Source organism: Canis lupus, chromosome 6 (assembly GCF_048164855.1).
Source record: "Canis lupus baileyi chromosome 6, mCanLup2.hap1, whole genome shotgun sequence".
Classification (NCBI taxonomy): Eukaryota; Metazoa; Chordata; class Mammalia; order Carnivora; family Canidae; genus Canis; species Canis lupus.
The window spans coordinates 64,932,938-64,959,525 of record NC_132843.1 but is presented as its reverse complement, the minus strand read 5'-3'; the positions used below and the strand labels follow the sequence as shown (position 1 = coordinate 64,959,525).

At 40.0% G+C, this 26,588-nt stretch overlaps 1 protein-coding gene across 1 annotated transcript in view; it reads left to right on the top strand.

Moving 5' to 3' along the window:
• LAMC1 (laminin subunit gamma 1) overlaps positions 1 to 26,588 on the top strand; it is a 121,549-nt gene that overhangs the window by 84,302 nt on the left and 10,659 nt on the right. The window contains exons 5-22 of the mRNA XM_072830958.1: positions 1,011 to 1,199; positions 1,999 to 2,116; positions 2,500 to 2,598; positions 2,690 to 2,826; positions 3,203 to 3,325; positions 3,415 to 3,604; positions 3,916 to 4,028; positions 6,166 to 6,387; positions 6,510 to 6,698; positions 12,257 to 12,502; positions 12,981 to 13,134; positions 13,724 to 13,866; positions 14,835 to 15,013; positions 16,118 to 16,274; positions 21,389 to 21,594; positions 22,042 to 22,121; positions 24,390 to 24,527; positions 25,047 to 25,191. Coding sequence (XP_072687059.1) covers positions 1,011 to 1,199; positions 1,999 to 2,116; positions 2,500 to 2,598; positions 2,690 to 2,826; positions 3,203 to 3,325; positions 3,415 to 3,604; positions 3,916 to 4,028; positions 6,166 to 6,387; positions 6,510 to 6,698; positions 12,257 to 12,502; positions 12,981 to 13,134; positions 13,724 to 13,866; positions 14,835 to 15,013; positions 16,118 to 16,274; positions 21,389 to 21,594; positions 22,042 to 22,121; positions 24,390 to 24,527; positions 25,047 to 25,191 — 2,828 coding nt within the window. The remainder of the gene's footprint in view (positions 1 to 1,010; positions 1,200 to 1,998; positions 2,117 to 2,499; positions 2,599 to 2,689; positions 2,827 to 3,202; positions 3,326 to 3,414; positions 3,605 to 3,915; positions 4,029 to 6,165; positions 6,388 to 6,509; positions 6,699 to 12,256; positions 12,503 to 12,980; positions 13,135 to 13,723; positions 13,867 to 14,834; positions 15,014 to 16,117; positions 16,275 to 21,388; positions 21,595 to 22,041; positions 22,122 to 24,389; positions 24,528 to 25,046; positions 25,192 to 26,588) is intronic.

Sequence of the window (26,588 nt, the reverse complement as noted above, 5' to 3'; positions counted from 1 at the left end):
GGCTGGGTTTGGCTGGGGATGGGATGTGCAGGATTATCTAAGGAGGCTTGAGGGAAGAGAAATAGCCAATGAAGAAGAGAAAGGCAACTCTACGAGTTACTTAACACAACTCTAATATTTGGTGCCAGTAATTCAAGTTTCCAAAATGTTTTCAAGTATAATAGTACAAAAGAACAGATTATAAAGAAGGAGGTGAAAAAAAGAAAAATATATTCTAACATTTTTTAAAAACAATTTGCTTTATCTGAAATCAAATAAAATTGTGTTTAGTGCTCAAGATACTGCCTATACTTAGTGTAGAATCAATAATTCTAAGAAAATAAACTTACTATAAGTATGGAAAAGAAGTTCTATAACTCCATATACTTGTTCTTAAAATATAGTTGTGTTCTGTAGGGAATATAGCTACTTAACAGAGGACCCAGTTGGCGTTGTGGCTCCCCAGTAGAAGGATGTGTCTGGTGAAGCTAGATTTCCCTTCAGTTCTGCTTCCATCTACAGAAGTGCTAATTTTAACCCATGTGTCTCAGGTTACGCCAGTCTGGCCATGCAAGTAATCTGGCACTTCGAAAGTTAGTGTCTTACTGTATTTCAATTGTCTGGGACCTGAAAAGTTAAGGTAAATTAAAGCCTGCATATAAAGCCCTCTGTTGTTGGAGTTGGTATTAGAACGAAGGATAAAGATTCAGACAAGTTGCAATTTGACTTGCCTTTTACTTGCATATAAACAATTCCCTGGAGATGCCCAAGTTGAGGAATTCTGGTGTTTTATGATGGCATTGTTTTTGATAAGAACGTTTCTTAGTAAACTGATAACCTGGCTATCTAAAGCCTTTATTGACCTACTGTTTTTGTTTTTAAATGAACGATGCATTAAGTGGACGTTCTTATTCTACTGCCCATTGTGCTATGGAGATGTGGGAAATCATGGTTTGGTTTTCTTAGTCTTTTGAAATGCCATTCATCAAAGGAACGTGGATCTGACTCAACTCCTATGTTTTGGCCGACAGCCTGTGACTGTAATGGCCGATCCCAGGAGTGCTACTTTGACCCTGAACTATATCGGTCCACCGGCCATGGTGGCCACTGTACCAACTGCCAGGGTAACACAGATGGTGCCAACTGTGAGAGGTGCCGGGAGAATTTCTTCCGCCTTGTGAGCCATGAAGCCTGCTCTCCATGTCACTGTAGTCCTGTAGGTAAGTCCTCCAGCATCAGCCTGATGGATTGAAAGACAAACAGAAGTACTCCTTGTCTCCCCTGAAAAAAAGCTCTGCTTCCTGGGCATCTGCACAGGTGAAGTATGGAATTGTGTACATTATTGTAACACGTAAACGACTCCGGATCTTCCTGACTCCCCAACCTCCACTCTGTTTAATCAAGTTAAACTTTCCGATGATTTTCTGGTGTATATAAATAAGTGTGGGGCTGGCCTGAGTAATGGTTTTGTGTAAATAATTAGTAACATGATCCTAGAGACCATATGAACTTTGACTGGAAAAGGTTAACTGCTTTGTGAGTCCTTCCCTGTTAATGATTTTGTTTAGTTTACGATCCGTAAAGGGCTAAACTTTCTCAGTATGTTCGTGTGTGTTCACAGATGTGGAGTGCTCTGAGTTTCTTCTACTCTTTCAAGGATGACGTTTATTTTGTTGTGCCTGGAGATACTTAAATTCTAGACATGGGCCTTATGGAGCCTGTGCTCTGCTCACAGAGAAGTAACTGGTTTTGTGTTCAGTTAGTTTATCATTGGGTGCAGAGTGATCTGTTTTTCAACATTGATGAGTAGGGTGTGTTTCCGGAAAGTTAAAATGTTATGGCTCAAAGGAATATGATTTTGAGATAATTAGGATTGAAAATTTGGTCTTTATTCTCTCTGAAACTATCTAGAGATTGCATATTAGGTTTCAAGTATTGTTTTTAGTTACCTATTTTTTTTTCTTTGACATACTAATTTTACTTACATTTCTGGTTGCTGACAAGCTCTTTAAATTTTAGGCTCTCTCAGCACACAGTGTGATAGCTACGGCAGGTGTAGCTGTAAGCCAGGAGTGATGGGTGAGAAGTGTGACCGTTGCCAGCCTGGATACCATTCTCTCACTGAGGCAGGATGTAGGTAAGACTTCTCAAAACTGGAAAAGGCGGCGGGGGGAATCTAAATGTAGTCAATCCAGAGTAAGAGATCTTGTGGCTTGTCTGCAGCAGTATAAACATTTTTCCCCATAGTAATTTTCAAGAACTTCTAGCTGTAAGGATGACCCAGGATTGGTTTGTAGCAGAGATGAAGCAGGGTTTTTAGTATCAAAAAGGTCTGTATGATAGGTCTCCTTGACTGAACCAAATCCAAATGTGAAACTGACTTTAGGACTCTTTTTGCTTTTTTATGTATTTCTTTTTTTAAAAAAAAATGTATTAACATGTAAAACAAAAGGTTGACTTTAAGAGTGGAATTCTTTTCTCATTTCTCTTCTCTGTTTTATTCCTTTTTCCATCTAATAGGCCATGCTCTTGTAATCCTGCTGGCAGCATAGATGAATGTAATGTTGAAACAGGAAGATGTGTTTGCAAAGACAATGTTGAAGGCTTCAATTGTGAGAGGTAGCTCATTCTTTCTCTAGCTGTGTTGTGTTTCTTCTGGTCTCATATTTCAAGTCCAAAAAATTCCTGATTATATCTTTATGTTTTTCAGATGCAAACCTGGATTTTTTAATCTGGAATCATCTAATCCTAGGGGTTGCACACCCTGCTTCTGCTTTGGGCATTCTTCTGTCTGTACAAATGCTGTTGGCTACAGTGTTTATTCGATAACCTCTACCTTTCAGATCGGTAATTTGGATGTTCCCTTTCTGTCTCCCAGAATTATGAAACGAGACTTAATGGTATTTTTTAAAAAATCAGTAAATTTTGAGGATTTTTTGATGGTGGCAACATTTTGTTTTTTTAATGTATGTGATTTTTTTTGTTTGGCTCTTTGGCTTTTTCATTTAATGAAAACATATGGCTTTAGAATTCACTTTAGTATAAATTTATGGAAAATCACAATACAGCCTGAGAGGTATAACATATATAGGCACTGTCATAAGATCCATGTATTCAAAAATGTTTACTGGTTACTTTCTATATATTTTTGTGGTCTATAGAGGTCCTGCACTCAGGATGTTTAGAGTGTGATGGCACTTGTGTTTTCATCCTGTGCTTGCAGATGAAGACGGGTGGCGTGTGGAACAAAGGGACGGCTCTGAAGCATCACTGGAGTGGTCCTCTGAGAGGCAGGATATTGCCGTCATCTCAGATAGTTACTTTCCTAGATACTTCATTGCTCCTGGTAAGTAAGGCTAAGAGGCAGTCTGGTGATGTGTGCTCCTATGTAGTCTCATTCTCACATTCTTGCACACCACTCTGTCTACTTTCCAGCAAAGTTCTTGGGCAAGCAGGTGTGGAGTTATGGTCAGAACCTCTCCTTCTCCTTTCGAGTGGACAGGCGAGATACTCGGCTCTCTGCAGAAGACCTGGTGCTGGAGGGAGCTGGCCTGAGAGTGTCTGTGCCCCTGATTGCTCAGGGCAATTCCTATCCAAGTGAGACCACTATGAAATATGTCTTCAGGTAAGACAGTCGTCTTTGTAAAATCTCTCTTGACCAGAATTATAAAAGTCGTTTCTTTACCTAAGCTTATCAGGCCTCAAGCTGTCTGTTGAAGAAGGTGATTTTATAAAGGTGCCTTTGGAGAAGGAAGCCTTCAAGCCTTCTCTTTATTTACCTGTACCCTTTCCAGTTGTACTGTCCAACCAACAGACCTGTTTCTGACTTGGTTAGATTGTCAGAGCATTGCATTGTTAGTGGATAAATGTGTAAGAAGTGCTTTCTCGGCACCCAGGATTGCCCTTAAAGAGGTTAATGTGGCCCTTTCTTTCTAGGCTCCATGAAGCAACAGATTACCCTTGGAGGCCTCCTCTTAGCCCTTTTGAATTTCAGAAGCTCCTAAACAATTTGACCTCAATCAAAATCCGTGGGACCTATAGTGAGAGAAGTAAGTTATGATATAATTTAAGAGCATTCTTAAGATGATTAGGTAAAAGGATCCATAATAATGCAAAAGTTTATCTCTAAAGTCCCAATACTATAGCATTGATCCTATAAATTATTTCATTATATGTGAATTATGTATAAAAAGAATGCATTTGTTTAAACACTTTCAAGGACTTGGAGAAAATTTGCTAAAATTAATAAATGGCATTGTTTCATAATGAATAAGCTTGATGAGGTACTTTATATCTAAATATATTATAAGAATCTTACTGTAATTCTATTGGCTCACATGCTTAACCTTTATTTCTTTTTATTTATTGCTAAGCCCTTTAAACTATTGGCTAAATATGAAAAATCACAAATTCCTGAGTGAAGGTTCATTATATTGTTAGATAAACAAAGCTGTTTTAAGTATGCCTTTAAAATTTTTTTCCTATAATTTTTTTTTTCTTAATGAGGACCTTTTTCTGTAGAAAGCTAAAGCTGTTTGGATGGAGTCAGAGTGATGGTGTGGCATTGTGAGTGGCATCAGCAGCTTGCATGTGTTGGTTTTTAAGAGGCCTTCATGAATATCCAGATGAAAATATCATTTAAGTTGTTAGAAATAATGGTATGGGGTTTAGGAATAATTTAGGACTGGAGATTGAAAGGTTGACCACCTATGGGTAATAATTTTTAAACTTGGAAATATGACAAAAAATACAGAAAGAGAACAAGTGCAACCCCAGAAACATCGTTATGTAAGGACCATGTGTTGGGACTCAAGGGAGAAAAAGAATTTTAAGGAGGAGAAACAATTAGCGGGTTTATAAAGATGGCGCATTGGATTTTGAAACAGGTGAGTAAGGAATCATTGGTGAAACCAGGGGCGCTTGAGTGGCTCAGTCCATTAAGTGTCTGCCTTCAGCTCGGGTCATAATCCGAGGGTCCTAGGATGGAGCTATGTGTTGTGCTCCCTGCTCAGTGGGGAATCTAGTCTGCTTCTCCCTCTCCCTCTGGCCCTCTCCCCTGCTTGTGCTTTTGCTTGTTCTCTCTCTCAAATGAATAAATTAAAAAATCTTTTTAAAAAAAGTGTTGAAACTGAAATTATTTGCAGTGCTTTGATAAGTAATTTGAAGGTAAAGAAGTAAAACTTACTCTTTTAAGAAGTTTGTAAGGGAAGGAAAAGAGATGGATTATAATTCAAGAATATACATAAGATTAGAGTAAGAGTACTTTTTGGGATGGGAGACTTAAGAATGGTTAGAACTGGAAGCATATTAGCCAACGGGTAGATCTCATGATCTAACTGTTGACAAAATCCATAAATATATCAAAAGTAACTATGTTCAAAGCAATCATAGAAGAGATGTCTTCACCCTGAGGTTGTCAATCTCTAAGAATTTTATAAAAGGCAGGTTGACATTTCATAACATAGGAAAATATGATGATGTAATTAAGGACTGACACTTGATGGAATGAATATTCCTGCTGGGCGATCAAGTGCCCTGTTGCTTTGGATGATCCATTGGTCTAAGCCAGTATATGGTTTCCTGTTTTTATTTTCTTCTGAAAGCAGGAAAGCTTTGTGATATATGACTTATTGGCTTTGGAATAATTGCCTATTTGCCAAAGTAGCCCTGAATATTAAAATTGGTTACCAATTTTTCCTATTTTATGCAGGGCAAAAAAAGTATAGTTGAGTAGTGCTTGTTGGCAGGTACTTTCATTGCTTTCTTATCCCTGAACTCTATAGTCAAGACCTGCTTTTGTGGCAAAAGAACAAAAACACTGCTTAATGGCTACAGCCCTAAACTCTTCTTGTCCCTTACACTCTTGCTCTGATCTCTTCTTGCCCCAGATTATTGCACAGTGCTTCTCCTTTCTCACACTGGTGATTGAGACAACTGTAAAATCCAACAGATCTGGTTGTGTGTGTGTGTTTAAAAACATGTTTGCCTCTCTGCCCTTCCAGATACTTAGCACCAGGACTGCTGTGAACACTGTTTTCTAATTATCTCCTCTAATAGATAAGTTAAACTAATAGCTGAATATCTCTGCGATTTTGTGTCTGATTACTCTTTAGCTTTATTAACGTTTTGTAGGCTTTTGGAAAACAGAAGCCAGTTCAGTGATTCTCTAATCCACACCATTCACAGGTGCTGGATATTTGGATGATGTCACCCTAACAAGCGCTCGTCCTGGGCCCGGGGTGCCTGCCACCTGGGTGGAGTCCTGCACCTGTCCGGTGGGATATGGAGGGCAGTTTTGTGAGATGTGCCTCTCAGGTTACAGAAGAGAAACTCCGAGTCTCGGGCCATACAGTCCATGCGTGCTTTGTACCTGCAATGGACACAGTGAGACCTGTGACCCTGAGACAGGTGAGATGATGATCTTTGGTGGCTACAAGACCTAAATCCTCTTCAGCGGATGGGCAGGAAAGTGCTCCTGGTCTTATTTGCTTACTCACTTGCCTCTTCTCTCATACCCACTCTCCCAATAGGTGTTTGTGACTGCAGAGACAATACAGCTGGCCCCCACTGTGAGAAGTGCAGTGATGGGTACTATGGAGATTCAACCACGGGCTCCTCCTCCGATTGTCAGCCCTGTCCATGTCCTGGGGGCTCCAGTTGTGCCGTCGTCCCTAAGACGCAGGAGGTGGTGTGCACCAACTGTCCTACTGGCACCACCGGTAAGTCCATTCTTCCCATCTGCTCTCAGTGTTCCATCCTACAAAAATAACTTGGCAAGCAGAATTTTGAGGGTTTGCAGACTTCAGCTGGTTGTTTGGCTCAGTGATGACAGTTTTCTGAGCAGGTGAAAGTTTTGCATGAAAGAGATTTATTATAGATTCATAGAATACATATTGGATACAAGTAATAGCTAACATATTTATGGCCACATACTTTTCTGAGCACTTTACACATTGTACCTCATTAATCCACCCAACCCCATAAGGTAGCTTCTGCTATTATCCCCATGTTACAGCTAAGAACACTGAGGCACAGAGACATGAAAGTTACATATCCAAGCTGTATGGCTGGTCATTGGAGGAGCTCATGGCCACTACTGTATACTCTCCCACCTAAGATGAGAACCAACATTTGATTTTTAGTCTGTGGGGCTGTCCTGGGATTCTTGATATAAAGTGGCAATTTTTACATTCTTTAAATTCTTTCTGTTCTTTCTTTAAATAGTCTTTTCAGTGCATCGGAGCCCAGTGCATTTAGTTGGGAAAAAATATTTTTATAGCTTTGGATAGACGTCTGTTCCCATTCTCTGAGTTTCTTTCTTTCTTTCTTTCTTTTTTAAAAAAATTATTTATTCATGAGAGAGAGAGAGACAGAGACAGAGAGGCAGAGACACAGGCAGAGGGAGAAGCAGGCTCCATGCAGGGAGACCGATGTGGGACTCGATCCCTGGTCTCCAGGAGCACACCCTTGGCTGAAGGCGGTGCTAAACCACTGAGCCACCTGGGCTGCCCGAGTTTCTTTCTTTTTGATAAGAATGTAAAAGTAGATCTTTCCTAGCTACCTAAGGAACTGTCGTGCTGACCAAGGAGACCAAGGCTTATTAACGGCCATTTCTCTTTTTCCATTGACTTTAGCCTCCATGCAATGGTGAGGTATTGGCAAGGCTTCTCATACAACCCTTGACTCCATTACAGACTTTTTGTTCAGAAGAGACTGCTCCAGAACCTGGAAATAAGTAAAAAAACAAAACATACACAAAAAAACCACTGAGCTAATAATTTGCCTCTCTTGTACATCATCAAGACACTTTTTAATCCTTGGGAACATCGAAACACCCTACCTTCCTTTTCCTACCCCAGTGACCCCCATCACTGAGCACAAGGGCATTGCAACACAGAACGATTCAATCATTTGCTTAAGGTAGTTGAGAAAATAAGTAGAAACTAGCATAGACTTTCAGATTTTTTACTCTTTTCTGTTTGTGTGTTTTTTAAAACAATGGCCTGATAGGGGCTCACAGATGGATTTCTCTGACCTCATTCCCTTCCACCTACTATTGCCATCAGTCTCTCTGCCCTGTCCATCCTGGGCTTATAATCCATCAAATGAGCCAGACTCTATGGCCTATTATACACAGTTTTCTTTTTTTTTTTTTAGAATTCCTTAGCCCAAGACTCAAACCTCACTTTTCTTGGCCAACTCCGATCTTTTCCATGGAGTTGGGTTGAAACATCACTTCCCCAGGAAGGCTTTCCTCAGTAAACCCTCCCTGCACCACTACCTCAGGATTTTAGGACCCCTTACTCTACTGCCATAGCATAGAGCAAGCATCCCACTTGCAGAATCTACTCTTATATGTACTTAATACAGTGTTTTGGTGAGAGATCCCTTTGCTTACTCTGTTGTTCCATTGGGTAGACTGCAAACATAAACAAGTTAAGCACTGTGGAGGTGTTCTCATAGCTATGCTGAATGACACCTATGGTGAGTTGAGACCACTTGGCATATGTAATAGAGTGCAATATAGGAGATCTTGCAAAATGGTGTAAATTTATTAGTCTGTAACCAGGTGTCTCTCACACAAGACTTGTGAGATGGATTTGTTTTGTTCGTTATCACTTGGCTTGAAGGGAATGAGCTATAGCAATTCCTGAGGCTATTAATTAGGGTCTAGAGGTCTACGTGAAAAACAGCATAGACTCTGTGAAAGATAATGCCCTCACTTGTTAGTCCTATATCCTGCTTTACTTTTTTCATAGCACTTTTTAGCCACTTGATAGTTTTCTGTTTATTCATTTGTTTATTGTCTATATTTCCCATCCTTCACCCCTGTTAAGCTCTGTGGCAGCAGGCATTTGTCTGTCTTAATGACTTTTGTATTCCTACACCCAGTATAACACTTGACATGTGTTTGTTGAATGAATGCAAATATTTTTTGGATAACGAATAGATTGCAGACATAGGGTAAGATGTTCTCATTTAGAAGACTGCTGAAGAACAGGAATAACTCGATAGTCCCTGAGATCTTCACACGTGGTGTGCTTTCACGTTTGATCTTTAAAATGATCTCTTGAGGGAAATTAATCAGAATAGTATTCTTTTTTCATCACATCTATTTGAGTGCCTGACTTTGGTTCTGCAAAGATGAATAGGGATGGTCCCTCCTCTTCAGGGGCTACAAGTATGGGAGAAACACAGGTACTTTTAAGATAGTATTGCTAGTTCAGGTAAAGGAATGCACCTAAGAGGGCTAGGAGAGGAGGAACAAAACCTCGCCTGGGGTGGGGAGAGGATGATAAGGAAAGCCAAGGCAAAAGAAAAGTCTGTAACTTGCCCAAAGTCACATAAGTAGTACATCCAGGACTTGAACTGACATCCTGGACTCTAACACAAAAGGATAGGTTAGCCATCGTTGCCAGAAGATATTTTGGCGTGAAGGCTTTCCACGGTCTACCATGCAGCTCTGTTTTAGGTTTCCTACCAGATTTTTAAAATTGTTTTATTCAAAACAGATTTTAAGGCATTTTGAATATAGATCATATCTAGAATGGCCAGGTGATCTGATGAAAAAGCAGAACTGACATGCTGTCCTAATCCTGGTCTGGGGAGGGATCTCAAATGAACATCCGTTTTCATCAGAGACGAGAAGGGCCTGTCGTGTCCTGTCTCTTCCCCTCCTGGCCTGCCCCCAGCCCCAGATCCTGTTCACCTCATCAGCAGTCTCCATTTGCCAAATGCAAGGATCAGTTTTCAGTCCTCCTCTGACCCTGTCTCTCAGCAACTGGGGACGCTGATGACTGCTCACCCACCCCAGACATTTCTCCTCCCACCTTTGGGGACACTGCCCTCTCTTGGGTTTCCTTCCTTCCTTCTTCACTTGAGGCTCCTTTCATCACTTCTGATTCTCAGCCTAAGGTTTCCATGTCAACTTTATATGTATTCTTCCTCAGGTAAACAAATCTCATCTTCTGCCTTCAAAAACCTTTCAATGCCTGCTGAAAAATCTGCGACTTTGGCCCCAACTATGCTGTCTCCTGAGTGCTGGCTATAGACTTGCCATCTCTGCTTGGCTGGTGGGCTAGAAGCTTTGCTATATGCTTGGCATATAGCAGATGCCCCCCATATCCATTCTTTATTTTTCTCCACCATGCCGGGACCTGTATGCACTACTCCAGATGGGCCCTCCACTTGTGTTCAGGCAGCAGGAAGCACATATAGGAAGTCACAGAGAGGGAGGAGGGTGGGGACAGAGTATTTAGTCCACAGCCCCCTCTGGCGGGGCGGGGGGGGGGGGGCGGGGGTTGTCCTTGTGCCTTGGTGACCTTAATCAAGGTTCTCCAAACAGCCCTTTCTAACGTAAGCTTCTTGCTAACTGCTCCCTGCAGCCACCCCGTGAGGCCCAGGCAATAGAGCCCTACAGTCACTACCACTTGTGACATACTGTCCTTTGGAATTCCTGACACCCTGCCCATACTTGTATAGAGAGGACCTTTATTAAACTCTCTTTGGGTCTTGCTAATTTGAACGTGTCTATTATTTTCTGCTATGCTCTTGAGTCAGATGGCTAAAGGCATCTCGAAACAAATCCAAGCTAAATCTTTGATTTCTTCTCTTACTCTCCACCCTGAATCCTGTCCTTCCCCAGTCTTGTTCATCTCAGTGAAATTACTACCATTCATCTATTTGCTCAGGCTAAAATCTTAGGCTTGTCCTTGATTCTTTGTTCTTTCATTTCCTGGGATCAGTCACTCAGTATGTGTGATTGACTCTCACTTCTGACTGCTTTTCGCTGCCTCCCTGCCACCACCCAGGTCCATACCACTGCAGTCTCTCACCTAGAATAGCCTCCTCATTGGTCTCCCTGCAATCCTACCTCACTGGGCAGCCAGGATAATCCTTTTAAAATGTAAATTGGGCACCTGGGTGGCTCAGTGGGTTAAGCATCTGACTTTAGCTCAGGTCATGATTTTGGGTTCCTGGAATTGAGCCTCACATGGGGCTGCATGCTCAGTGGGAAGTCTGCTTCTCCCTCTCTCTCTCCCCCTCTGCCCTCCGCTCATACATGCTCTTTTTTTCAAGTAAATAAATAAAATCTTTTAAAAAAATGTAAATCAGGTTACATCACTTAAAACCCTCTAATACCACCTCATTGTGCTTTAATTTAAACCATATTTTTTTATTGTGACCTGCATGATCGACTCTTACTACTTCCATAAGCTCATAGTGTTTTTCTGGAACGTTCTTCCCTTGGATATTATCCTGGGCTTTTTTTTTTTTTTTCATGTCTTTCCATGTTATTCCAAATATCTCCTCCTTACAGAGCTTTCTCTAACCACCATCTGATGTAACTACCACTCTGTCACATTACCCTGTTTTTAAAATTCTTTATGCTTATCCCTATCTGAAATAATCTTTTTTATTTATATGTCTGTGGCCTGGCCTCCCCCAACCACAGTGCAAACTTCATGAGAGGAGAAATCTTGTCCACCTTGTTCACTAGATCATCTTGACAACCTAGAATAGTGCCTGCTCAGCTAATATTCATTAAATGAGTACATGAGCAAACTTTTGTTTCTCTAGAAAGCTTAGGCTAATTCAGTCCTTGTCTGCTACAAATATATCAAGAACCCAACTTGGGCTAATAGTGATGGGAAAGTGGAAAAGGGAAGAGGAGGAACAGTGAGCTTAGTATGGTGGCAAGAGTTCTGGATCCTAGATGTTAGATTGTGGGCAAGTTACTTAACCTCTCTGTTCCCTTACCTATAATGGAAGCTGGTGGCAAATGATAATCTCCGAGTTCTTTTCTAAAATACTCTGATTCTGTACTAGTTGAAATAGTTCAAACAAGGATTAGCACATGCCTTTTATTTTTGTGAAGAAGATTGTCCTGCTTCCTCTGTTGTATAGGAAACTTATGGCATTGAGTGGCCCTTCATCTTTTTTAATATCATGAACCAATATAAACATATGAACGTGGAGAGGTTAATAAACCCTGAGTCTGACTCATTTACAAAGCACTTTTAATGCATGATTTCAGTTAATCCTCAGGACAATTGAAGTGAATGAAGTAGGCAAAACAGGTGCTATCTCTCTAATAACAAAATGGAGATGTGCCCAGAGTCACTCGGCTCTCCTGGGCTGGTGCCCTGTCTGCTGTGGCATATTGCCTCACTTCTGATGGTTCACCTAGGCTCTTTGTAACCAGACCATTTGTGTCCAGTGACACCAGGAATGTCTGAAGCCTCTCTTTTCTAACATCAGATTGTTTCATGACCAGGTAAAAGGTGTGAGCTCTGTGATGATGGCTACTTTGGAGACCCCCTGGGTAGAAATGGCCCTGTGAGGCTTTGCCGCCTCTGCCAATGCAATGACAACATCGACCCCAATGCAGTTGGAAATTGCAATCGCTTGACAGGAGAATGCCTGAAATGCATCTATAACACTGCTGGCTTCTACTGTGACCGATGCAAAGACGGATTTTTTGGAAATCCCCTGGCTCCCAATCCAGCAGACAAATGCAGAGGTAATGTAGCCATCAGCCAGGTTCTGTCACAGTCATACTAATTTATCCCGAGAATAAATTGTGTGGACTCTTTAAATACTTACAGTTGTTTGGTCTGTTCAAAATAAAAAACTAACAAATTTTAAATTTTTATTTAAATAGTAAAATAAAGAGAAACATTAAAGAGAAAAAGGTGAAATTGATTTTAATTTATAGTTTATTTAACCTAATAGATCTACCATATTATTCATTCCAATGACTAATCAATAAAAAATGATTGAGATCTATGCTCTGTTTTTTCCATATCAAGTCTTCAAAATCCAGTGTGTCTTTCACATTTGCTGCATATTAGACCAGCCACATTGCAAGTGCTCAGTAGCCACAGGAGACTAGTGGTTACTGTACCGGTCAACTTCATCCAAAGAATCTGTATTGTTTATATGTTAGTATTTCTCTTAGGTGATTTGCATCTTTTTCTGTCTCTATCTTCCCACCTTAGCTTGCGCTTGCAATCCCTATGGAACCGTAAAGCAGCAGAGCAGCTGTAACCCCGTGACGGGGCAGTGCGAATGTCTGCCCCACGTGACCGGCCGGGACTGTGGAGCCTGTGACCCTGGATTCTACAACCTGCAGAGTGGGCAGGGCTGTGAGAGGTGAGGCACCAGGTGCCTTTGCTGGAAGTAGTCTTCACTCTTTTTATTGTGAGAGATGGATTTTTATGAGTTATCTATAATAGTAGTCTTGATTTTGTTCAGGAATTATTTGAGTGTCTAATTCAGGCAAGGTACCCTTAGAGGCAGTACTGGACAGTGGTAATGAAGCTAATGGGAGAAAGAGTAAAACGAAGCTGCTCTGGTTGTGTCAGTCACCTGAGTGACATTTAAAACACTACAAATTATGAGGTGCTTTCTGAGATGCTTAGAGTCAGATCCTCTAGGGCTTGTAGCCTAGAATTTCTATGTTCAACACTTCTGGTCAGCACCTGATGTCAGGTTGGAGAGCCCCTTTGTAGTGGTTTTAGGAGTAGAATAACTGTGGGTTAGGTTAGAAAAAGAGGTTCTGAGTAGAACTCATGGAAATTACTTGAACCTCAGGTGCTTAAAAACCCTTAACATTTTGTATTAATAGCCTTTTAGATTCTGTTTTCCAATACAAATTACATCAGTTCTGTGCTGAAAGGGGGTGAAGGTTTGCTTAGAGTCTGTTTTTCTTACTAGAGAAATGTCACATCTTCATTTTCAGGTGCGACTGCCATGCATTGGGTTCCACCAACGGGCAGTGTGACATCCGCACTGGCCAGTGTGAGTGCCAGCCTGGCATCACCGGTCAGCACTGTGAGCACTGTGAGGTCAACCACTTTGGATTTGGACCCGAAGGCTGCAAACGTAAGGAGCTGGGAGCATAGAACTCTAAGTCTTTCCTAATCCCAGTTAGAACCACAGTCTCTCACCAGCTCAATCTGGCCCCATGGCTTACAGTCAAGGCTGCTGACCTAGTCATCAAAAATGCTCAACTCAATGAAATTATCCTTTTCTAAAACTGGGGATTGAGAGCTTCTATAGTTCCTTTACAGCCGCCTTATTTACATCTTCTCATATAGTGTTTCTGATTCTTTTCCAGTCTTTTGTCTTTCTGAGGAAAATCTCCTTTTGATTACTGGGCTTTCCCACTGTACTTAATGAAACATTTCTGTTGATCACCTCCTTAGAGCAGATAATGCAACAGTGAGAGAGACTGCTCACAACTTACTTGTTGGTTGACTTACTGGCTGCAGTTGCTTCCCACCCTTGGGGCCCTTTTGGTACGGTTACATCTAAACATCTGCTTCTCCTTGGCATAAACACTTGCCTGGAATTAGGCCTCAGAACAGTTTGGTGTTTTGCTTTTTGAATTCCTTCATTTCTCCTGTGGAATGTAGCATAAATCATTGACCCAGTTCAGAGAACAAAGCGAGTCAACAAACTATAAAATAATGCAAAATAAGTATTCTCATTTGGGTTTTCTAGTTCCTTAGTGAGAGAAATATTAAACAGAGAGGTGAAGGTAGAGAATTCTTAATGTGCATAAAAGGACACTGATTAGTGTCATGGACTAATTTCTATAATTACTAAGTATCACATGAAATATGTCCCCTCCAAGGGATGCACATTTTACTTTAAAACTCACTTTTGCTTTAAAAATCTTTATTTTCCCTACTGAGCAAACTTAACCAAGTTCTCATAATTTGGCCTATTTTTTTTTAAATCTACTTATAATAATAGTACAGTCAGTTTATTGATATCAATCTGAGTTAAAAGAAAACACATTCTTCCTTCCTTTGTCTATCACAGACTCTTTTTACTTTATTCTGCAGCCTGTGACTGTCATCCTGAGGGATCTGTTTCACTCCAGTGCAAAGATGATGGTCGCTGTGAGTGCAAACAGGGTTTTGTGGGAAATCGTTGTGACCAGTGTGAAGAGAACTATTTCTACAATCGGTCTTGGCCTGGCTGCCAGGAGTGTCCAGCATGCTACCGGCTGGTAAAGGATAAGGTAAAGCCATCAGCAGTGCATTCACTCACTCACTCACTCACTCACTCACTCACTCATTCGTTCATTCATTCGTTTGACATCAAATGGCTACTTCCTGTGCACTTAGCTCTAGAAAACAAGTGATGAACAAGATAGGCATGGCCTCTTGTCTTCAAAGACTTATATTCCAGTGGGGAGACAAATAATTAAAATTAAAGCAATGCTAAGTGAGATAAGTACTAGAAAGAATGCAAACAGAATAACTGGGGGAACTACTTACATAAGTCTTCTCTAAGGAAATTTATTTAGGGTGAGATCTTAAGAATAAGAGGAAGCAAGGTGAATGAGAAGTGATGGGTAGGCTGTTCCAGGCAGAGGAAAGGTGGAGGGTGTCTGGAGCCTGAGGAGGGCTGGTTAGTGATACGACTGGAGAGATTGGTAGAGACAACTCATGTCACACCACATCAACCATAGTAAGGGATTTAGATTTTATTCCAAATCCAGCATGAATTCACTGAGGAGTTTTAAGCTGGGAAATCCAGTTTATATTTTAAGAAGAACAGTCTGACTGCTATGTGAAGAATGATGGTTAAAGTGGGGCAAAAGGGCAAGCCCAGATTGCACTGAGTAAGTATGCATGTTTGGAAGGCAGGGCATTGGAGGGGGCAAGGTTAGGGAAAGTGAATCACCAAGGGTGCATCTTGGGATTTTTGGTTAAGGTAGCTGGAGGAACATTGTTCATTGAAATGGAGGTGACTCGGGGGAACAGATTTAAGAGAAGAAACTCAAGAGTATAGTTTCCAATGTTGAGTTGAGACACCCAGCAGAGAACTGAGTGGAGATATCAGGAAAGTGATCTAAAACATGAGGAAGAGGTCAGAACTACAGAATCCTCAATATGTAGTGTTTCATGTCAAAGGAATGGGCTTGATAGTTTTTCTCTTGAAGCCAGAGAGATAAAAACTACCCACGTTATCTGTTTAAAAGTGATATACAGGAATATATAGACCTACATATTTATAGAGTGAGAGCCCCTTGCTGATTGTTCCCGCAGGAAGTACAGCTGAGTTCTTCAGGAATATCTGGATGTGCTACCTTTCCCTTTTCTTCCTGCATTATGTACAGGTTGCTGACCATCGAGTGAAACTCCAGGAATTAGAGAATCTCATTGCGAACCTTGGAACTGGGGAAGAGGTGGTGACAGATCAAGCCTTTGAGGACAGACTGAAGGAGGCAGAGAGAGAGGTTATGGACCTCCTGCGAGAGGCCCAGGATGTCAAAGGTATGTACGTTAAACAGAGGGTAACTACTGCCCCATGGCCCAATCTCTAGACATGGTTATTTAGTATGACCTCATAAAATTCTTCCTCAATTTTTAAAAAACTATTTATAGAATATGGATTTTTAAAATAATATGTGAAAATACAAGAACTTGTTTTAAGATACAATAAGCAAAAAAAAAAAAAAAAGATACAGTAAGCAAAAATAATTCTCCCAACACATCAGAACTATTAGATGTTAAAATTCCAAATGTTGGGACGCCTGGGTGGCTCAGTGCTTGAGTGTCTGCCTTCAGCTCAGGTTATGATCCTAGAGTCCTGAGATCGAGTCGCACATCGGGCTCCCTGCGTGGAGCCTGCTTCTCCCTCTGCCTGTGTCTCTGCCTCTCTCTCTCACTGTCTCTCATGAATAAATAAATAAAATCTTAAAAAAAAATTCCACGTGTTGTATAAATCTGTCCCATTATAAAGTTTTTTTTAAAGTTTGTTTATTTATGTATTTATTTATTTATGTATTTATTTATTTATTTATTTATGAGACACACACACATACACACACACACAGAGGCAGAGACACAGGCAGAGGGAGAAGCAGACTCCATGCAGGGAGCCCGACATGGGACTCAATCCCCGGTCTCCAGGATCACTCCCTGGGCCGAAGGCAGCGCTAAACTGCTGAGCCACCCGGGCTGCCCTACAAAGTGTTTTAAAACAGTTTTTAAAAATTGTGAAAGGGGGCAGCCCTGGTGGCGCAGCGGTTTAGCGCTGCCTGCAGCCTGGGGTGTGATCCTGGAGACTCGGAATCGAGTCCCACGTCGGGCTCCCTGCATGGAGCCTGCTTCTCTCTCTGCCTGTGTCTATGCCTCTCTTTTGCTCTCTCTGAATAAATAAATAAGTAAATCTAAAAAAAAAATTGTGAAAGATATGCACTTCGAGTGCATTATTTTAGGTAGAAAATTTTAACTTGGATTTTTCTGTCATCCAGCAAGTGAGAATTTATTTTAGGCACTGCTTTATTTCCTTAGGAAGGACCCTCATAAGGAAACATTGTAGTCCTCAATTGACCTAACAGCTAGCTACTAAATATAAAAAGCTAGTATTTATGAGAGATTAGAAATTAGTACCTACTTATGAAATTTTCTGTCTAATAAGTAAACAAATGTGCTAATAGCATCATGTAAAAGCATTTATTTTATATTATGTGTATATTTAATGTCCTTTGCATTTATCGCTCTCCTCTGTATATTATCCAATGAGACTTATGCAGAGGAGCAGAGGAGTTGGCTTAAGAGTTAGAAAACAATTTATTTTAAAGTACTTTATTAACTTTAAAGGTACCTGAGTTTGTAAAACTCTGAAAGTAAGAAAAAGTTATTTTAAATTATTTACTTGCTTTTTAAATCACTTTTTAAAAATTTGTTTATTTTAGAAAGAGCGAATGAGCTAGAGCAAGTGAGTAGGGACAGGGACAGAGGAAAGGGAGGAGACAGTCTCCAGCAGGCTCCTCACTGAGTGAAGAGCCCAACGTGGGCTCACGACCTTGACATTGTTGACCTGAGCCAAAATCAGGAGCTGGATGCTTAACTGACAGAGCCACCCAGGCACCGGCTAAATCATTTGAACATTTTATTTTTATTACTTACCCTGAATTAAGTTTTTTTCCTAAATTGAAACAAATCCTTTTCTATACTTACTGAATACCTGGAGTATACCAGGCACTGTGCTAAAAATACCAGTAATGAAAAGATAAATAAGACGCTGCTCCTTCTATTGAGGTACTTATCATCTGACTGAGGTCATTTTTGTTTAGAGGCTTTCTGTCTCTGAGATACAGGTGTTCATAGACACTCATAGTAACTGTGCATTAACATTAGTACACTTGGGGCCACAATGATTGACCCTTTTATGGAGTTTATGAATCTACCCATTTGGAGTTAGAGAAGTCTTCCTATCAGATTATGGGACAACAAAAACTAGATATATTACTTATTTCTTATTGTAGGTATCCCTAACATATATAACTTTGATTTTTCAAAATTCTTGAAGTAAAGAAGGAAGTAATTAGATGCATCTGGTTTTGGTTGGTTTAATTTTTATGAGAGTCCAGAAATTGTTTTATAAGGTAAATTTTTAGGAACGAAGAATAAAATGAGAGGTCAATAGTTTATGTTAACGTTAGGTGTGTGTTTGGTTTTTTTGTGCTGTTTTTACATTTTAAGTGTTAAACATAGATTAAGAAGAATTTAAATGTTTCCTGTTCTGTATAAACACAAGTGGTTTTTGTTTTAGCTTGTTCATCTGTTAGCAAAAGCTTTTTACGCACGTTTTTCCATTAATGTATTCTCTTGTAACAACAAGTTCACATCTGTCCTGCCATGTACATTGAGGAATCGAATGTGGGGTTATCATTACGTGCAGATCAGTTCACCTGAGAGATGGGGTCTAGCCCGCAGCTCTGGCACCAGCACTGTGAGGGCATGAGAAGAGAAAGGGCGGTCAGCCAGCACTGCTCCACATCTTGCTGTGGCCCCAGCAATGTCCAGCTTCCTCTGGCCATACTAGCTACCTACTTTCTTCTATCCCAGCTTTGATAAAAGCCATAGATGTCATACCTTCCCTTGAGCCACCTGAAAGGCGGGAACATCACAGACTGCTGCTTCTCATAGCTTGGGGAGCCCCATAGTGAGGCTAGGGTTAAAGTCTACTCCCACTAAGACCAGATTCATGGAGTTCCTGGCTGACCTTTCTTACTTGGGTTCAAACGAGCCACAAATCACAATATCTTCACAATGATTTATCCTTTCAAACTATCCCTGAGTATTTATTTGTAGTTTAAACTCGTGTTTATTCTGCAGCTTTAAAAGGAGATTATATGGCGCAATTAGGTTTTGCAATTAGAAGGCATTTGAAGTGATCCTACTAGTTAGATTATCTATTCTCTTTTCAGTTACTGTTGTTTCTCTGAAGAGCTGGCCAGAGAGATTGGTATCTCGTCCATTCCTGAAGGTCTAAAGGAAAGGGGCTTTTGTAACTTCAGTGCTGCTTATGCTTCCTGAGTCTAAATGATGTTCTATGATTTCAGCTTTTTAAAAATCTTTTGTTATTTTCTTAAAAATCTCGAGATTACCAAAGAGTTGGCTAATCAAGCAGGGCCACTGTGTATAGTTAGGCGAGTGTCACACTGCACCAACTTTGCATGTGTATTTCGTGGCCCTGCTTGCAAGATGCTGTTTTCCAAACTCATCTTTCAAACTTTCATCTTTATTGATTTTAACTTTGTTTTTTTTTTTTTTTTTTTTTTTTTTTTTTTTAAATGTTTATTTATTTATGATAGTCACAGAGAGAGAGAGAGAGAGAGGCAGAGACATAGGCAGAGGGAGAAGCAGGCTCCATGCACCGGGAGCCCGACGTGGGATTTGATCCCGGGTCTCCAGGATCGCGCCCTGGGCCAAAGGCAGGCGCCAAACCGCTGCGCCACCCAGGGATCCCTGATTTTAACTTTGACCTCTCATCTTTCCACATTCCTTGGAAAATTTAGATGCTAACTCTGAGCATTTTGCTGAAATAAGAACTGATCAATTTTTTAATAGGACTTAGTGGTTCTTGTATATTAATATACTCTCATGACGTGAGAATTTTAATAATGACAATCATATTTACACAGGTATATACTTATCTTTTTATTTATTAAGGCTTAGGTATGAGATTTAAGTTGAATGGGCATAATTAGTAGAAAACATTTTGAATGGAATATTAGCCATTAGAAATGACAAATACCCACCATTTGCTTCAACATGGATGAAACTGGAGGGTATTATGCTGAGTGAAATAAGTCAATCGGAGAATGACAAACATTATATATTCTCATTCATTTGGGGAATATAAATAATAGTGAAAGGGAATAGAAGGGAAGGGAGAAGAAATGGGTAGGAAATATCAGAAAGGGAGACAGAACATAAAGACTCCTAACTCTGGGAAACGAACTAAGGGTGATGGAAGGGGAGGAGGGTGGGGGGTGGGGGTGAATGGGTGACGGGCACTGAGGGGGGCACTTGACGGGATGAGCACTGGGTGTTATTCTGTATGTTGGTAAATTGAACACCAATAAAAAATAAATTTGTTATTAAAAAAGAAAACATTTTGAAGAACTCTGTATGAAAGAAATTACGTGGCTCTGTCAGGAGGTGGGAGGGGGCAGCAAGACTCCATACTCAGTCTTGTATTTAGTTTAAAATACAAAATGAATTTAATTTGCCATTCCTAATATTACTCAGCCTTTAGAAACAACAAATACCCACCATTTGCTTCGACGTGGATGGAACTGGAGGGTATTATGCTGAGTGAAATAAGTCAGTCGGAGAAGGACAAACATTATATGGTCTCATTCATTTGGGGAATATAAAAAATAGTGAAAAGGAATAAAGGGGAAAGGAGAAAAAATGAGTTGGAAATATCAGAAAGGGAGACAGAACATGAGAGACTCCTAACTCTAGGAAACAAACTAGGGGGAGTGGAAGGGGAGGTGGGCGGGGGGTGGGGGTGACTGGGTGACAGGCACTGAGGTGGGCACTTGATGGGATGAGCACTGGGTGTTATGCTATATGTTGGCAAATTGAACACCAATAAAAAATAAATTTATATAAAAAAATAATAATAATTTGCCATTCCTCAACATCTGTTTTGAACCTGTTTTTTTCCCAGTTTAAAAAAATGTCCAGCTCTCAGGGCTGATAGTGCTTTTAATAACATTGTGTTTTTATGATTAAATCTGGCATGTGCCAGAACATCAACAGCTTTCCTTCCTCAGACATTTCTTGGGTGTCTCCTCTTTGCCAATCACATTGAGGATATAGTGACAAGTAAAAAAGAGAAGCTTGTAGTCCAATGGAGCAGACGGACACAAGATGGGAGATAGCATGATAAATGTTAAGAGTGGAGGGAGACTGGCACAGTAAAGACCAAACAGTTCTGCCCATGGGCTTGCGGAAAGCTTATCAGAGAGTTCTGTGTTGGGAAGGAATAAAGATGTGCCTCGGATTTCATGTGATATATGCACCACCACCACCCCCCCCCACTTCAGGTAACTTATGGACTTTCTAATGCAATGCCTTTGCAGATGTAGACCAGAATTTGATGGACCGCCTCCAGAGAGTGAATAGCACGTTATCCAGCCAAATTAGCCGTTTACAGAATATCCGTAATACCATTGAAGAGACTGGAAACTTGGCCGAGCAAGCACGTGCCAGGGTAGAAAGCACAGAGCAGTTGATTGAAATCGCATCCCGAGAACTGGAGAAAGCAAAGATTGCTGTTGCCAATGTGGTGAGTGATAGGGAAGGTCTGAGGCTGGGGTGCAGGAGTCCCCTGGTAATTTGTAGCAAGTCTTGCCATTCCATTACTGTTCAGGGAATGCTTCAGTTAAATTGACTCTTTGTGTCTTTTTGTCTCTAAACGTGGAGCAAGAAAGCCTCCTTGCTCATAGTCATTAAATACTTATCACAGAGTGGATAAAAACCAGTGGACATCTGGGTCCTTTCTCTACCTTTGTTTCTTCTATGGCATTAGTCACTTTAAACTTCTTTTATCCTCTGATGAAAATAGAAATAGTAATCTATAACCAGGGATGCTAATATTAGTGAAAGATCTTTGAACTAATGAGACATTCTTTTTGCTAAATAACACTAATACAAATCTGGTTTGGGCACTTGATTTATTAAATTTACATAATTCAGTCCTTTGAGATTAGTGCTTTGTTTATTTCCTCTTCAGTCAATCACTCAGCCAGAGTCTACAGGGGACCCAAACAACATGACTCTTTTGGCAGAAGAAGCACGAAAGCTTGCTGAACGGTAACCTCCAGATCCCTGTGTCTTAATGGTTAAGCTATAACTTTCCTTATGGTGTGTACATGTTGCTCCCTCCTTTACCCATGCACACTTTGCACATAACCCGCCTCTGCAGAGGTGGCTCTCTTTTCTGAAATGTTATCGGCTATGTGTGCTCCTTTCTTGCCTCTCCTTTGAAATTACAATATTTACTTTGAATATTTGAACATGATGCTTTGGAGGGAAGTTATATTTGCACATCTCAAAACCATAACATTTTTAGATTTTTAATTTCAAAACCTTAAAGTTGATAACTAAGAAGCTCAGTTGAATTTAGTAATTTGTTTAATGTTTAAAAATTTTAATACATGTTTAACTCTTAGATTTTAATAGAAAAAAATTTCAAATGGTACATTTGAAATTTCAAATTGTACAGTGAAAATCAATCCAAGAATACAGACTGTGTCATTCCTCCTTTTTATTTTTTTAAAAGATTTTACTTATTTATTCATGAGAGACAACAGAGAGAGAGACAGAGACACAGGCAGAGGAAGAAGCAGGCTCCCTGTAGGGAGCCTGATGCGGGACTTGATCCAAGGACCCCAGGATCTTGGATCATGCCCTGAGCCAAAAGCAGATGCTCAACCACTGAGCTACCCAGGCACCCCATCATTCCTCATTTTTAAAAGATTTTTTAAATTATTAAGTATAAGGTAGTTTCTTAGGAAAAACTTTAAGTTGTAGGAGAACATTAAATTGAAAAAATGTGTTAAAGTAGTTGCTAGAATGTAAACTTAATGAGGGCTGGTGTTTTTGTGTGTTTTATTCACTGCTGAAGTTCCAATACCTAAAACCATGTTTGGGATATAGTAAGTACTCAATAAATGTTTGTTGAATGAATTGCAGAGCAGGGATCCCTGGGTGGCGCAGCGGTTTGGCGCCTGCCTTTGGCCCAGGGCGCGATCCTGGAGACCCAGGATCGAAACCCACGTCAGGCTCCCAATGCATGGAGCCTGCTTCTCCCTCTGCCTGTGTCTCTGCCTCTCTCTCTCTCTCTCTCTCTCTCTGTGACTATCATAAATAAAAACTAAAAATAAAAAAATTTAAAGAATTGCAGAACAGTTAGTAGACCTCATGAGCATGGGGTTCTTAAGTAAGCCCCATGTTAGAATTTGAGCCTCATTATTCAGAGCAATTACTTTGACTTTTTGCTTTAACATATACTCTCTATTCTTTGTAAATGTAAATGAGCTGTGTCATTTAGTTCATAGAACACTCATGGTTTTACAGATTTTCTGATTAAAAAGATTAAAAGAAGCTGACAACATACAGAAATATAATAATAAATAAATTATTATACACATAGGGTGCCTGGGTGGCTCAGGGGTTGAGCGTCTGCTTTCAGCTCGGGTTGTGATCCTGGGGTCCTGGAATCGAGTCCCACGTCGGGCTCCCTGCATGGAGTTTGCTTCTACCTCTGCCTCTCTTTCTCTCTCTCTCTCTCTCTCTCCAATAAATAAATAAAATCTGCAGGGAGCCTGCTTCTCCCTCTGCATATGTCTCTGCCTCTGTCTGTCTCTCATGAGTAAATAAAAAATCTTTTAAAAATTATTATGCATATGAATATATAAAGTAATTCTAGTATCTTTCATATATGATTTTTGAAAGAACATTTATTATACTGAAAAGGAATGGCCTCATACTTCAGTGTGAAATTGTAATATGAAATTTTAGAGCTGAAAAAAAAACCTTAGCAGTTCCTTAGCTGAAATTTGCATTATTTGGCTGGATTCCCTGTTGACCTGTTGCTTTCTTTTTGGTGTTGGGTTGCTTTTCCTCGCCAGTAATTAGCTTGTATGTGAGAAATCTGAATAGTTGGAAGCTGTTTCAAGATTATGTAGTAACAGAACCAGAATAAGGATTAAACATTAGGTCCTGGGTTTGTGTTTATGTCTAATAAATGAGTTCTTGCCAGCATAGATGGTTTTATAGATAAATTATTCTTAAATGACTTTATTTAGAAGTAATTTTTTAAAGAAATATAAACATTTGCCCCTATAAACTTAAGTGGAAAATGTCATTTGGAAAATACTATTTTCTCAGATTATAGAATGCTATTTAAACTTAGCTCCACTGAAATGGTTGCAAAATTCATAAGATTTTTCAATATTTACAAAGCTCTGTTCTCATGAGTATATGTATACATAATAAGATAAGCATTACCTAAGTTCTGCTGCTTTCCATATTAAATAGTCCCATTTCATGGTTTATTTTTTCTTTTATGTTATACAGCCATAAACAAGAAGCTGATGATATTGTAAGAGTGGCAAAGACAGCTAATGATACATCAACTGAGGCATATAATCTGCTTCTGAAAACACTGGCAGGAGAAAATCAAACAGCACTTGAGATTGAAGAGCTTAATAGAAAGTGAGTATCATTTAAAAGTGGTTTATGGCCCTTGGTTGTTCTTGTAAATAGCACCAGTTCAATGAAAAGTTAAATGCTGATGGATTCAGGGCATGCATTGGTGCAGTAAGATTTCTTTTGTTAATCATGCTTTTGAAATGGAGCAGTAATTAGAGCAGGGGATGTAGAGCCACAGAGATTTTATTGGGTCCAATTCCTGTAACTACAGAGAAAGGTAATCAACTAGCTATGATACTTAAAATTCTGCATAAATGAAAAAAGAGACAAAGTATCAGAGTTAGTAGAAAAAATGTACTTGAGCTACAAATATTTTAAAAGGTGTCCAAAATAAGAAATATCCGATAAACCATATAGTATAAATAGAAGTGATGAGATGAAATCTAAGCTATGTTGGCATTAAATAATAGCATTTTCTCTGAAGTTTTGGAAATTCTGTTGCAGTGATTGGAACTAGAATGAATGTGGTTAACATTAAGATGCCAAAAGCAACAAAGTTTCATTAAATTGTTTATTCCTTAGGTATGAACAAGCAAAGAACATCTCAGAGGATCTGGAGAAGCAAGCTGCCCGAGTACATGAGGAGGCCAAGAGGGCTGGAGATAAAGCGGTGGAGATCTATGCCAGCGTTGCCCAGCTGACACCTGTGGACTCAGAAGCACTAGAGGTATGGGGTGGGCAGCCTGTGTGCACCAAGTATTGGTTGTCACTGCCATCACCCATCCATAGTACTCATCCTCGCCCCCCAAACACACACACACACACACACACACACACACACACACTCTGCTCGAAGTCTGGGTAAAAGCTGTTCTGACTGCCCTATAACTATCACTAGTACCTACCTCCTTTGTCCTCCAACTGACTCAGTGGGAAGTGGTAATGTCGAGTTCCGTTTCCAATATGTTAACTGAGGCCAAGAATCCTGTGATTATAAAGATTAAACAGCAGCAAAGACTACTTTATGATCATGGTTATCTCCCCTGCCAGGTAAGTATAGCAAAGACTACTTTAATGGTATGAATGATCACTCCTAAATCTTTAATATAAATCTAAATTATTATATATTTGCATTTATTAGAGCAGAGTATACCTAGACTGCTAGGTCCAGACACTATCTGATTGAGAACAAGAGAAATAAAAGAAAATGGTTTAGGGGACTCGTGGGTGGCTCAGTAGGTTAAGCGTCTGCCTTCAGCTCAGGTCACAATCCTGGGGTCCTAGGATCAATCCCACATCAAGCTCCCTGCTCAACGGGGAGTCTGCTTCTCCCTCTGCCTGCCACTACCCCTGCTTGTGCATGTGCGTTCTCTCTCTCTCTCTCTGTCAAATAGATAAAATATTTTTAAAAATGATTTAAATGAAAGAACTATGTCACGATGCTGTCAGGCAGGTAAAATATTTGGGAATTGGTAGGCTTTCATTATATCTGTACTCTAATCATGAATCCTCATTCCAGGCTCTGTGTAAATGCTGTATTTTTTACATTAAACTTGAAATGTATTAAGTTTCACTTCTTACATCAGAGGTATTAATTTTATTTTATCATAAAGGTATAGTTAGGTCTCTTCAGACATGTACATATTGTATGATCTCACATATTTGAAATTTGAGAATAGGCAAAACTAATCAATGATAAAAACCAGACCAGTGGCAGCTGCATTGTTGAAAAGGTAGATGTGGAAATTAATTGGAAAGAGATACAGGGAATTTCCAGCTGTGGAAATATTCTGTATCTTGATTGGGGTGTTGGTTACATGGGTAAATATATTTGTCAAAACTCATTGTAGTAAGTGCTGTGCATTTCACTATGTGTAAAGTATACTTCAATTTTTTTAAAAAGTCCATAAAATATTTTTTTAAGGTTTATTTATTCATGAGAGACACAGAGAGAGGCAGAGACATAGGCAGAGGGAGAAGCAGGCTCCCTGCAGAAAGCTTGATGCAGAACTCAGTCCTAGGACCCCGGGATCATGATCTGAGCCAAAGGCAGACACTCAACCACTCAGCCACCCAGGTGCCCAAGTCCATAAAATCTTGACCTGTGCCATTCTTTTAAAAATA